The 13,405-nt window shown below is 44.0% G+C and overlaps 1 protein-coding gene across 5 annotated transcripts in view; it reads left to right on the forward strand.

Annotated features, from left to right (window-relative positions):
* PC (pyruvate carboxylase) overlaps nucleotides 1-13,405 on the forward strand; it is a 582,027-nt gene that overhangs the window by 457,665 nt on the left and 110,957 nt on the right. For all 5 annotated transcript variants that reach the window (XM_029611112.1, XM_029611108.1, XM_029611109.1 and 2 more), the window contains 2 exons: nucleotides 3,204-3,348; nucleotides 12,390-12,479. In XM_029611112.1, coding sequence (XP_029466972.1) covers nucleotides 3,204-3,348; nucleotides 12,390-12,479 — 235 coding nt within the window. The remainder of the gene's footprint in view (nucleotides 1-3,203; nucleotides 3,349-12,389; nucleotides 12,480-13,405) is intronic.

Genomic DNA, 13,405 nt, shown 5'->3' on the forward strand with positions numbered 1-13,405 from the left:
ATAAGTTTCTGAATATGAGTGCATTCTTTCACATTTACTGCTGTGCTTTGCAAGTCAGTTTATATAATGCAATTCTGTTTATATCAGTAAGCATTATTTAATAAGTTTTATATATCATGAATGTCTGGTATGCATATAACTATTTCTTTATTATCTTAAAAACTTTTCTATGTAAAGCACATAACTACAGGCAAAAGTGAAAGAGAAGCATGTGGAGATTCAAAACGTTTTGGAAGTCGAAAAGGGGATCCATGCTCCCAATAAGGTTGGGAACCCCTCCCTGTCTTGCGGGCGATACAGTAAATAATTTTAGTTAAATTAGGGCCCACGGTAAAAAGAGGCGCTAGGGACACTAGTGCGTCCCTAGTGCCTCTTTTTGGACAGGAGCGGCTGTCAACAGGTTTAACAGCCGACACTCGATTTTGCCGGTGTCGGTTCTCAAACTCGCTGACAGCCACGGGTTTGAAAATGGACACCGGCAAAATTGAGCATCCGGTTTTCGAGCCGTGGGCCCATTAAAACATTTTTTTTTTTTTTAATTTTTAACTTTTTTTAAACTTTTGGGACCTCCGACTTAATATTGCCATGACATTAAGTCGGAGGGTGCACAGAAAAGCAGTTTTTACTACTTTTCTATGCACTTCCCTGGCGCCAGCAGAAATTAACGCCTACCTTTGGGTAGGCGCTAATTTCTTAAAGTAAAATGTGCGGCTTGGCTGCACATTTTACTTTCTGTATCGCACGGGAATGACTAATAGGGCCATCAACATGCATTTGCATGTTGCGGGTGCTATTAGTCTGGGGGGGGGGGGGGGGGTTGGACCGCGTTTTCACCCCTTACTGAATAAGGGGTAAAGCTAGCGCGTCCAAAACGTGCGTCCAAATACGGGTTAGCAGTGCGCTCCACCGGAGCGCACTGTACTGTATCGGCCTGTTGGAGAATAAAAAGCAGCTGTCCAACTTTAGTGGAAAAGCTAAAGGACTGCTAGAGCTAAAGCTTTGTAGGGAGAGCCACATCAAAGATGCACTGGGGCAGGGAGCAGCTGCTAAACTTAAAACAAAACTTTCTTTTTCGACTGCTGCTCTGCTCCTTTCCCCAGGCATAAACTGTTACACAGCACAAGATACCCTAAAACCTGCCGCCAGAAGGAGCTTCCAAACCGGTGGGGGAAAAAAAATGAAGCAGCAGCGGGGCCTGGTCTGCTGCAAAACCAGAAAGGGGGACGGTGGTAGGAGTGGTTGGAAAGGGGAGTGAAAAGGAAAAAGGTGGTAGTGTTAGGGGAAAATTGAGCAGCAATTTTCTCTCAAACCCACTACCCCATCAGACTGTGTGTGAGCGCCACAGCCTCAGCAGGACGCTGAGAATGGAAGGCTCCGAGAACCCAGACAGAGAGAAGGAACAAACAGGGATAGATCCGATGGGGAGCTCAGAATTATTTAAAAAATAACCCAGTCAGGAAAGGGAGTTCTACGCGTGCAGAGACTCTAAGCTAAGCAATAATCATAAACTGTTGCAGGTGGCAGTGTAATAAAACACATGCATGCATTGCAGAGGCAGAACAGCATCAGTCTGGAGAGCTGATCAAGTCCTTATTTTCTCCATTGCATGCATAGAGATGTAGTTCCTTCTTTTCTTAGTTGAAGTGGAACTTTGCCATGTCTGTAAGGAAGCAAAAAGGACTGGAACAGTCCCTCTGGATGATGGTAACCTTAGTTACATGTCTCTGCCCCAAAGAGATTACAATCTAAATGGGTACCTGAGGCAAAACAGGCGATGACAAGAGACTTGCCTAGAAATTCAGAAGGAGCATCATGGGAGATACTGGATGTTGTAAGCCCTGGTCCTTAGCTCATTACTTTTTAATTTATAGACCATCCTCTTTAGGAACTGTCATGCTTCTCTTCTAGAAGATATCCCCGGTGCTTTGCCAGCTCAATGGCCTAGATTATGAATTGGAAAGACTGACAGTGTGCCTTGAAAATGATATTGGGGGGTCAGCCCAGTAGCTCATTGATAGTGCTATGCACTGTGATGTGGAGTGCGCCAGTTTGATTGTTGGATCAGATCTTGCACACCCCAGATGAGCAGGGGCTAGAAAGGTAACATTCACAGCCCCTGGGATTGGAGGAGGGGATCATAGTCCTTAATAAGGTCAACATCTGGTGGCTAGAAACATGGTTCTGGAAGAAGCCCTGGTGAATTCCTTCTGGCCTCAGGACCAGTGCTGCTATGATCAGACTAGGAACAGTGAGAGGGTGGATTATGGGAGAGAGTGATTCAAGAGCTACAAAAATGCACAAGGGAATGCATGGTTTTTAGAGGTAAAGTACTGTTGTTGGGTTGACCTTTCTAGAATAACAGATATTAAAAAAGGATAGAAATAGTTTATTTTGGTTTTGTAATTTGCTTGTAAAGGTGTGCTTTTAAAATGGATTGAAGATATTCCACCAGTTCTGAATGTTTGGCAAGACAAACTAATTTACCTCATGGAGCTAGAAAGATGTACAATTAACTAAATGTAAAGTGAATTAAAAATGTGGAAAGTCTTCTATGAGCAATACAAGCAACTACTGGATGAAAAGAAAAAACTCTACTAGATTTGGGCTACTCGGTGAATTAGTTTAAAAAAAAAAAAAAGTTATATTGCATAGGGTTTTTTCATTTTCACTGGTACTAGGTATGAGGATTATTCCACTTGGATGTTGTGGGTGTCTTTGGATGTGGATGCATATGTTGGATGCAAGAGGTTTGGGATGGGGAGATGGTTTTCTTTTGTTTTCTGGTTTGTTCTTTATAAAGGGAAATGTGTTAAAACACAGTGAGACACCATTAAACTCTTTCTGAGCTAGAGCAAATTCTTGATTTATACCTCGGTGTAGGATAGGGAAGTGTTATGCATACATATTTGTTGTATGTTGCAGAATAAAAATAAAATGTTAAACAAATAGGGGAAAAATTCCCGGTTTGCACTGCTTACAATTAAATTGGAAGAAAAGAAAAAAGATCTATCAGGACAAGAGAAGAAGAAAAAAAATGGTATTGGATTGGCTAACTTGTTTCTTTGTTTTTATTTCCTCTTCCTCTTTCTATCCCACACTTTTCCGGTCTCTGACTCTTCTCTTACATGTGTCTCTCTCTCCCCCCCCCCCCCCCCCCCTTCTTCTTTTGTCTGCCTGCCTGTCTCTCTCTCAATCTCTTGCAGACAAACATCCCCTTCTTACAAAATGTGCTGAGCAATGACCAGTTCCTTCATGGCACAGTGGACACTCAGTTCATCGATGAGAATCCTGACCTCTTCAACCTGCGACCAGGACAGAACCGAGCCCAGAAACTGCTGCATTACCTAGGTAGGGAACCAGCTGCTCTTTTTCTTCCAAGCAGTGGATTCTTTCTGCGTGCATGCTCTGGGGATCCAGCTGTGCATACCTCAGAAAGTACCTTCACAATGGATATTACAGTACGGGGGCAATTTTCAAAGGAATTCCCATGGTAAACAGGTGATTACCCAGAGAATAAAAACCTTTCAAAAATTGTTCCCTACCTCCACGGGTGATTACCCAGAGAATAAAAACCTTTCCAAAATTGTTCCCCACCTCAGTAAAGTGCACACAAGGATTTTATTTTTAAATCATGCATTCCTTAGCTGTGATATTGGTCTTCTATGGGCGTTTTCCTTTGAAAATCGGCTTGCCAGGGCCCACAGGTACAAAGTAATTTTGGAGTTTCCCTGCAGTGCTTGCAGGTCCTCAGGTAGTTTTACAGAGATGATGAAGATAATTTGAGGGTCATATTCCAGCTTTGCTTGCAGTGCACTAAGCAATGGCAAGTAATATTGTACACATGAACATTTTAAGGTGAATTTTAAAAGCCCAGCAAGCGCCGTCAATCAGGGGATGTGTGAATATGTTGGGCTGGCGCGTGCTGAGCGGATTTTAAAAGCTGCTGAGATACGCGCGAGAAAATGCCGCTGCGCGCACATCTCGAAACTTCTGAAAAAGAGGTGTTCCAGGATTTTGTGAAAACCTGTTTTATTAGTTTCAGCAGGTACAACTGAAGCCACATAAAAGTCACAATGGCAACAACAACTTCAAACAACCATTTGGTACAATCTGTGTTCTCCAAATCTCTCTCCCTATCCCCATGTCCTCCTCATCTGCTGTTCCCCCTCTTTCTTCCAGCAAACAAACGCTTCCCAATCATGGTTTGGCACGCAGGAAAGTTTCCTGAAAAGTCTTTTAAAAAAAAAAATCATTCAAAATCTGACTACGAAATTTATGTGAAATATATGGCAACCATATATCCAAAATACATTTCTTTTTGCCAGGATTAGCTGTTTTACATGACATTTGTATTTTATTTTTCCAAAAGGTGAACAACAGAGCTTCCGGTTGTCTCCAAGTGTGCAATATAGCTTGTCTCGCTAGTAACAAAACTTTTCTTATCCAAGCTCTTTGCAGAGGAGTACACTGGTATTTAATGACAAATATCGCCAAATATCGTGCATCAAACACCAGTGATTGTGAGAGAATCCCCTCTATATAGAAATAAACTTTCTGCCAGAATGATTGTACTTTGCTGCAGGCCCAAAATAAATGACCCAGATTTCCCAACTGTTGCAGAACATTTCATACTTGTTTCTGAATGAAAAATATGTGCCAAGAATGCCTGGCATTGCAAAATAAAAGCCCTGTTCAAAAATTTAAATTGTCTCTTAACTGTGCATTGCTTGATATCTTAGGCATATAAGCATAACATGTAAGAAAATCTTTTATGGGCATCGGGGTCTGCAATTCAGTTAACCATTTTTGCCGTAACACCTTAAAATCCCAGTTACCATCTGTCCAAAGTAATGGCCCTATAGAGAGAAGACAAAATAGACTTACCTGGATCCTCTATATCAAACCATTCTTTAAGAATTATCCAAGGTTCCTTGTTCAGCTCAGAGTGTGGTAGAGTGTAATGCCGTACCTGGAGGTATGTGAAATAATCCTTCCCTGGTACATCAAAAGAATTTTGTAATTCTTCAAAAGTAAGAAAACCCCCTTGATCGTTCAGCTGCCCAACCGTTACCAAACCCCGCTTTCTCCAGTTAAATACATTTCCCGATTGCATACCTGGTAAAAAGTTTTGATTATCAACTAGAGGCAAAAATGGGCAAATCTCAAAATTCAAACTTTCTTAGCGTCCAGTCAGATGAATCCAAAATAAGTGGGTTATGCACCTCTACCAGCAGATGGAGACGGAGCAAGCTGACATCACAGTACATATACCCCTGCAGTGACACCAGCCTGCCAGTATTTTCCGTCTCCAGCAGATGGTGGACGTGCATCTCCCCTTTGGGGGTTGTTTCATTTTAAAGAAAGGAGAATTCAGGAATTAAATTTCCCCTCTCTCCTGCGGTGATACCACTTGGTCCCTCCTACATTTGAGAATTCCTGAGGTGATTTTCTTGGTCCCTCAGAGGTGTGCCTTGGTCCAGTAGCTGGTCTTCAGCTGGCATGAACGTAGCTGCTTGAGCAGCTGAAAGGCAGCGGGTGCAGGAAGCCGAGCGCGGCAGTGATGGCACTTGCCCTTTCCCGTCACAGCCGGAGACCATCTCTGTATTCGGCCAGATACGGCTGAGTTCCGGTAAGTTTAAAAAAAAAAACAATTAACTTACAGAGACCTGAAAGGGGGTTTTTGCATGTGTAGGGCTTCCTTCTACCTCTGTTTCCGTGCTCGGCGGGCCAGTCTGAGGTTCATCCTACTCCATGGGAGGTCAAGGGACATGGGCAGCCTGGTGGATTGAGCAGCCTCTTTAGGCTAGGCCCCATTCCGAGGCTTTTCGCTGCACGCTGCATGGTAGGCAGCAACAGCTTCTATGTGCTTATTAAGGCTGCCCTCTACAGGATTGTCGGTCCAGCATGTGCATCTAGCTGTGCGTCCAGGTTGTGCGCTCTGTTTTGGGCACACGGTCGGGCTTTGTAGTCTCTGCGCCTATGTTAAGTGCCATTCCCTTCAGCGTACAAGTAATACTGTGCACTTAATGGTTTTGTGCGCTTAATTTTTTGGTCACTGGGTGTGTGCGCCTAAGTGTTTTGGGCACATACATTTTTTAAGCGCCTAGTTCTGCGTGTAAAAAACCCCCCAAAAAACAGCTAGATACATGCCTCTAGCCGTCGCTCAGTGCACTATTGGCCATATTGGTGCCTGTGACTAAGAAGACTAAGCGTCTTTCTCTTTGCAGATTTGTGCCGGCACTGTTTGGAAGCTCAGGGAGAATTGCCTTCCTCTAATTTCAAGAAGCCTGGTTCTTTCCAGCCAGATGTGGGTTTGGGTAAAGATGACTCAGGTGGAGCGCCTGATTTTGGACCTCCCCTATCTGGTTCCTCAGCAGGGGAAGGTGGCTCAGTGAGTACTCTTCAAGCCCCCTCCTGGTCTGGATTCTTCTACTCCTTCATGGGTAGACATTTCCAGGGGCTGCAATCCTTTTCTTCAGGCGCAGTCCTCTGCTCCTTGTCAGAGGCGCAGGTACGAACCTTGCCTGGACTTTTTGTTCAGCACCGGAATACTCCTAGAGAGGTAGCAGAACCTCAGGATATGGATCTGGATGGCTCTGATGAGGACACCAATCCTGCCTTTCTTGCAGATGGTGATATGCCCCCTGATTAGAGCCATCTAGAACTCTGTTACAATTCTTTCATAGAGATGAACTGCCAGCTCTGATTTCCCAGACTTTGAAAATGCTTGGACTTCCTGGGGTTTTCTCAGTGCCTGAGCCAGAGAGCAATTCCATTTTGGTTTCTTTGCGTTTTTCCCCCATGATGGAGGCCATTCAAGAATTGATAGATCTTGAGTGGAAAGTCCCAGAGTCTCATTTCAAAGGGGGACAGATTTTGGAAGGCCTCTACCCTCCAAGTCCAAAGGTAAGAGAGCACTTACGTTTTCTGAAAGTAGATGCTCTTGTGTGTGCAGTCTCCAAGCGGACCACTATTCCTGTAGAAGGCGGAGCGGCCTTGAAAAATGCTCATGATTAAAAGATTGAGACTATCCTTATGCAAGCATTTGAAGCTGTAGCAATAACCTGGCTCCATATAAAGTAACCAATCGGGAGCTCCATAATTCCAGCCTAATCCCAACACCCACGTGACCACCCAGGACCAAGTCACGGCACCCACCAGGAATCAGGGAATGGAGGGGGGCTTAGTGGGAGAAGTGGGGGAGGGGAAAGAAGAGAGAGAATAGAGAAAACCCTTCAACCTCTCTAATCCTTCCCCCACTGGCTCCCATTCCAGAATGCCTACCCTGCCACCATGTTACTGGCGGCAGGATAAGAGTGGATTTCCCTGCCTTAAATTTATATTTGTACTTTGTCTCTTTATTCTGTAGTTGGTTATAGTCATGTGGAAGCTAGCAAAACCTGTTTAATCTTTAATGTTATATTCCTTTTTTACTCCCCTTTTATTTACCCAATTTTATTTCATGTTAACATGTTATAACTGTTTGATGTAAAACTGTTCAATGTAAAACGCCACCCCAGGCGTCTGTTTGCGTTACACTGTAAACCGATGTGATATCCTTGATGAATGTCTGTATATAAAAACTATAAATAAATAAATAAATAAATAAATAAAATGTGTTGCTTTGATTCATAAAGCCAGATCACCATTTTGCTTTGTGGATTCTCTTTAGTTTTGTTTTTATTTTTTACAGACAGCATGTTGTCTTGACTGTTCTCTGATCTTGATTTTTCTATTAATTGAGTTGATGTCTCCATGGAGCCTTTTATTTGGATGGGGGTTTCTTTCCACCCTCCCAGTCCATTTTGTATTCTCAAATTAATTTAAGTTTGGAGTACCCAGTAACTTGGGACTCAGTTAAGCTAGTTTAATCTCTGCTCTACAATCTAATGGGAGAGGTTCCCTTCATGCAAGATGAATCTGTGATCATCAAGATCCAAAGAGAAGGATGACTTCCAGCCATCCTGAGAGGAAGGAGAAAGGGGAGAGAGGAGAGGAGTTTGGGACCCATCCAGGGCCCAAGAACATCTACTGGAGGTTTGGAGAAGAAGCCTGAAAGGTATCATCTTGATACTGAATAGATGAGAAAGAGAAGTACTTATGTCATTCAGATACATAGAGGACAGTGAAGAGTAAGAGGAGATAACGAGATGGCAGTGGGAGATAAATGACTGTAATATAATTTCCATCTTTGATACTTCACCTGTTTTGGGAGGGAAGCCGTCAGCTTGCCCTGTTTCCAATGGGAAGGAAGAGATCAGTAACTTAAAAAACTGAATCGATTGGTTTAACATCATATGTTTTATATAAAAAAAAAACAAAACTGTAAGAAGTCACAAACTTACTCAAAATCTTTTGTATCATCTTAAAGAATACATCAGCTATAAAGACTTTGCACCACCAAAACTCTCATCTCTTTCATTGAGTAATGACAATGCTCATTTATGCTGTGTGCAAAGACTTTAATATGGAAATACCCATAGCAATGTGATGGGCTTGAAAGTGAACTTCTCCCTGCCCAGGAAATCCTGGAATCTACATCTCTTGACATAATAACAGATTTTTCATTTCAGAAGCCCAGTGCTCTTCATGTAAAATCTGTTGTTATAAATGCATAGTTCTTAATTGTATGTGTGGAGAGGGCAGGGAGAAGGGGTCAACACTAGCCATGGGATCTGGGGGGTGTCAGTTTGTAAATTTAGATCACTGAAGGGAGATGAACCTTTATTTGGCAGGTCAGGGACAGAGACTGAATGAACAGGGAGCAGGGGGCAGCACAGTTATTGTTCACACAGGACAGCAAAAAAAGCTAGCACTGGCCCTGTTTTTACAGAGCTGCTAGAAAGCTCAATTACTGGTGCCAGGTAAATGTTTTTCTTTACAATATTTTATTTTTTTCTTATGCTTTTTTTTGGGAGGGGGGGCTGGGGGAAGGAGGATACTTTTGCTCATTTTTGCTTTGTATTCTTTTTGGGGGGGAATATTTTGCTTATTTTTTCTTTAGTTTTGCTCTTTTTGCCTGTCCTCCCTTCTTCACTTCTTTCCTCATTCATTCCCCACTTCCCAACAATCTCCCCGCTTCCTCTCTGTTTCTCCTCACCATCCTTCATCTTCCTTATGCCTTCTTTTCTTTCCATCCCCTCCTTCTTTTCTCCGTCTTTCTGTGAGCAGTGCTTCCTTCCCATCAGCAGGGCCATGTTCCCTGTTGCTCAGTACTCCAAACCGTATGGCTTGGAGGTCCTGCTGGCAGTCATGTTTACTTGTGGTGCCACAAGATATGAGTCTGCTCTCCAGTGAGTTCAGTGCCTGAGCGTGGAGTTCCCTGTGTTTCTGATTGTGGCCTTGGTTACTCTGCTTCTTGCTCTTGCCTTGTCCTCTGCCTTGTGTATTTTGCTATTGTTTTGCTACTTGTTGTACTGGCTCAGTTCTGTGGTCTTCTGGTGTTCTGTTTGTTTCTGTTCTTGTTTTGTATCTGTTCTGTTTAACTCTGCTGCTATCCTAAATGTGTGGCCTTCTGGCTTTGTTCCTTTGTCTGGTTTTGTTTTGTTTTGTTTTGTCTGTCTGTCTATCTGTTCTCTTTCTTGTGGTGCACTCCCTGTCCTGTGTTTTGTTTTGTGGACATCCTTTTGTCTCTCTATTCCTGTAGTCTTGCCCTGCTCTTCTGGTTATCCTTTGTTCTCTGCGTCCCCATCCTGCTACGTCCTGCCGGCTACCAGAACCTGAGGACGGAAGATCCTGGTGTTAGGCTGATCCTGGTCTTGTTCTAGCCAGCTCTAACTGGGTCCAGCCCCCTCCCCTGGGGGTTATCACCATCAGTAGCCCTGCTGTCACACTTTTTCTTCCCTTCTCATCCTACCTAGCCTTTCCCTCCTTCACGTTCTCTTGTGTGGTAGGGGACAGTCCCAAGTCATTGTGACTTCTCTCACAATGTCAAGTGTTGAAATGGAGTAATTGTGCAACCTGGCAGCTGGGATTTTTACATCTGTTAAGATTTTAGTTATGAAATCACATAGCTTCTTTGCGATACCACGTTGGAAGCCATTAGATTTGGTAGCGTGTCACAGATAATCTGATTTTCCAAGGACAAGCAGGATGGGTAGTCCTTACACATGGGTGTCATGATCAGATGGAGCCCCGATGCAGAAAATATGTCAAAGTTTCTAGAACTTTGACTAGGCATACTGAGCATGTCCAGCATGCCCAATACCACGCGTCCACCCAGGGTCCCTATTCAGTCTCTCTTCCGCAGAGCTGCAAGCCTCGCAGTCTGATTGAGCTCACTTTTGCTGTTTCTGGCCTAGTGGAAAACCTTTTTTTCATTGCGGTTTTCAGTTTCATTCCATCATCGGGTTCCTCTCGGTGCTTCCTCATAGTATCCTAGTCAGTTTTTTCCGCGTTTCTGGTAAGTTTTCTTTCATGGTTGATTCCCCCTGTGGCAGTGGTACCCTGGTGCCCGCAGCCATCGAAAGCCACCACCTTTGTTTTGTGTCTGTGGCCCCTTTTTCTTTGGTTTCGTCATGGCCATGTCCAGTTTTCATTGATGCCCCCGGTGCCTGAGGAACATCTCCATTTCGGATCCTCAAGAGATAAGTTTCCTCTGCCTGGGGGCATTGCATGATATCCGGGGTTGTCGTTTGTGCACCCGAATAACCCCGAAGAGATATTGCCTTCTACTCGACAAGATGGATCAGCTCTTTGGGTCGAGGAAGTCCGAGCCAGTGGCATCAGCATCGATGAACCTTGGAGCAAAAAGTCTGAGATCCATTCTCCTGCCCCACACAAAACCTTCTTGATTACCTTCTCACCTGTCAGAGGCTGGCTTAAAAACTGACTCCTTTAGAGTTCATCTTAGTGCAATTGGCACATATCACCATGGTGTAGATGGTACACCCATCTCTGTACAGCCTGTAGTTGTACATTTCATGTGGGGCCTGCTTCAGTTGAAGACTCCCCTGAGGCCTCCCGCTATATCTTGGGACCTCAACGAGGTGGTAGCTCCTTTTGAGCTGCTGCATACCTATGACCTGAAGTACCTGACCTGTAAGGTTATATTTTTGGAGGCGGTCACTTCAGCATGCAGAGCCAGTGAGCTCCAGGCCTTAGTGACTTATACACCTTATACTAAATTTTATGATGACAGGGTGGCCTTGGGTGCGCTTCCTGAGGTGGTGACGGATTTTCATCTTAACCAGTCAATCATCCTGCCAATATTCTTTCCCAGGCCACATTCTCATACCAAGGCGAACGAGCACTGAACAGTCTGGACTGCAAGTGAGCCTTAGTCTTCTTTCTGGAGCAGACAGAAGCCCATAGACAGTCCACCCAACTTTTTGTTTTGATAAGAATAGGTTGGGCATTGCAGTTGCCAAACAGACAATATCCAATTGGCTAGCAGATTGTATCTCCTTCTGTTATGCACAGGCAGGACTGCATCTTAGGGACCATGTCAAGGCTCATTCTGTGAGAGCCATGGCAGCGTCAGTAGCCCACTTGCGAGCAGTTCTCATGGAGGAGATCTGCAAGGCTACATTGTAGAGTTCTCTCCACACATTCACATCCCATTAATGACTGGATAGGGATGGCCAATATGACAGTAGGTTTGGCCAGTCTGTCTTTTGGAACCTGTTCGAGGTGTAGAACCCAACTCTATCAATTTAGTGCCCATTGTTTGGGTTCAGGCTGTCTCATTGTTACCAACAACACCAATGTTGTTCCCGTTGGCATCTGGTTAGATGTCTGTCTGACCCGTTTTTGTGTTAGGGAGCAGCCTGTAGCTAGGGATTCACCCATGTGTGAGGACTACCATCCTGCTTGTGCTTGGAGAAAGCAGAGTTGCTAACCTGTAACAGGTGTTCTCCAAGAACAGCAGGATGGTAGTCCTCAAAAAACCCACCCGTCACCCCGCGGAGTTGAATTTCTCCTATTTTTTGCTTTAAGCGTAATTCTATGTTACGAGTGACTTCTTGCATGGACAGGTAGTATAAGGCATTCTGGGCATAAGTTGACATAAGTTTTCCGCATCAGGGCTCCATCTGATGATGTCACCCATGTGTGAGGATTAACATCCTGCTGACCTCTGAGAACACCTGTTACAGGTAAGCAACTCTGCTTTCTCTGGGGCTCCACTGATCCAATGTCACCAGTACAGATGTCAAGCAACCAGTCAGATGCCAGCTGCTTTGATGTCAGTGACACAAACATGACTGCCCCCAGGAGCACCTCAAATGATCTGTGAAATTATGCAAATAATAAGTGTAAAAAAAAAAAAGTCTCATTTAACCAGGGACACCCACTGAAGCAAGTGCCTTCCTCCATCCTAATGTACTTATGGTATATATAGCAGTCATAAGTGTCACAGGGGAGCATTGAACTGTCTTGTCTTTTCACAGGTCACGTGATGGTCAATGGACCAACGACTCCCATCCCTGTCAAAGCCAAACCTTCCTCTGTGGATCCAGTGGTGCCGCAGGTCCCCTTGGGTGAGTCCTGCCTGCTTTTCCTTAACAAATTGATTCCCACAAATTCTATGCCTCATTGAGGTTCACCGTGTATCCCTGAACCAAGTGAACACTACACAGTAAACAGTTGAGGAAGAGCTGTCACATCAGTGCATTATGAATTGAGCCAAGGAAAGCTTTACCAACATTCAACCAGCATCCCCACCTGGCCTGAGAAACAGATGCTGAACCTAGAAATGGAAATAAATCTCCTGCATGGCAGCTGAGTTCCTCTGCTGCTGGGCCAGATCAGGCCAGGGATGAGAGTATGCTCCAGACATTTTTTTGCTCACAGCCAGACAGCACTATGCCAGTTATAGAGAAAGGAGTATACTAACTCAGCTTGTTTATACTTGTGTGGGTATGTGGGATAGCAGAGTACAATTCTTAGGCCGAAGACATGTACCACACTAACTCAGTTGTCTTCTTACAGAACAGCTTCACAAAAGGTAATCTGCTTAGCTCCTGCAGTATGCTCACACATTACTCCTGGGGGAATTCTGTGCAAAAAAATTAAAAATTCTGTGCACACATTTTCTAAGTTCTGCACATCTATTTGTCAAAATAACATTTTTTCCAAATTATCATTCTGCATTTCAGTGCAATCCAGTATTTTCATTTAAATAATAGTATAGAAAACAAAGAGCCTTCATGTTTTTCTCACTTAGCAAGGGTCTGACTCCAAAGCTCATCTTAAAGATGCCAGCTTTTTTCCTGTAAAGAACAATTTCACAAAAAGTAATTTGCTTAACTCCAGCAATATGCTCACACACCATTCACTTCACCTTAGGACAGAGATGTATCAGGAGCTGCCTTCTCCTGGAGACATGGGGCCTGTCTGTTTCTAGCTGGGTCCACATTCTTATTCCTCCTTCCAGGGGACTTGCCTACAGAGATCTTCCTCTTTA

The sequence above is a fragment of the Rhinatrema bivittatum genome, chromosome 8 (genome assembly GCF_901001135.1).
Source record: "Rhinatrema bivittatum chromosome 8, aRhiBiv1.1, whole genome shotgun sequence".
NCBI lineage: Eukaryota > Metazoa > Chordata > Amphibia > Gymnophiona > Rhinatrematidae > Rhinatrema > Rhinatrema bivittatum.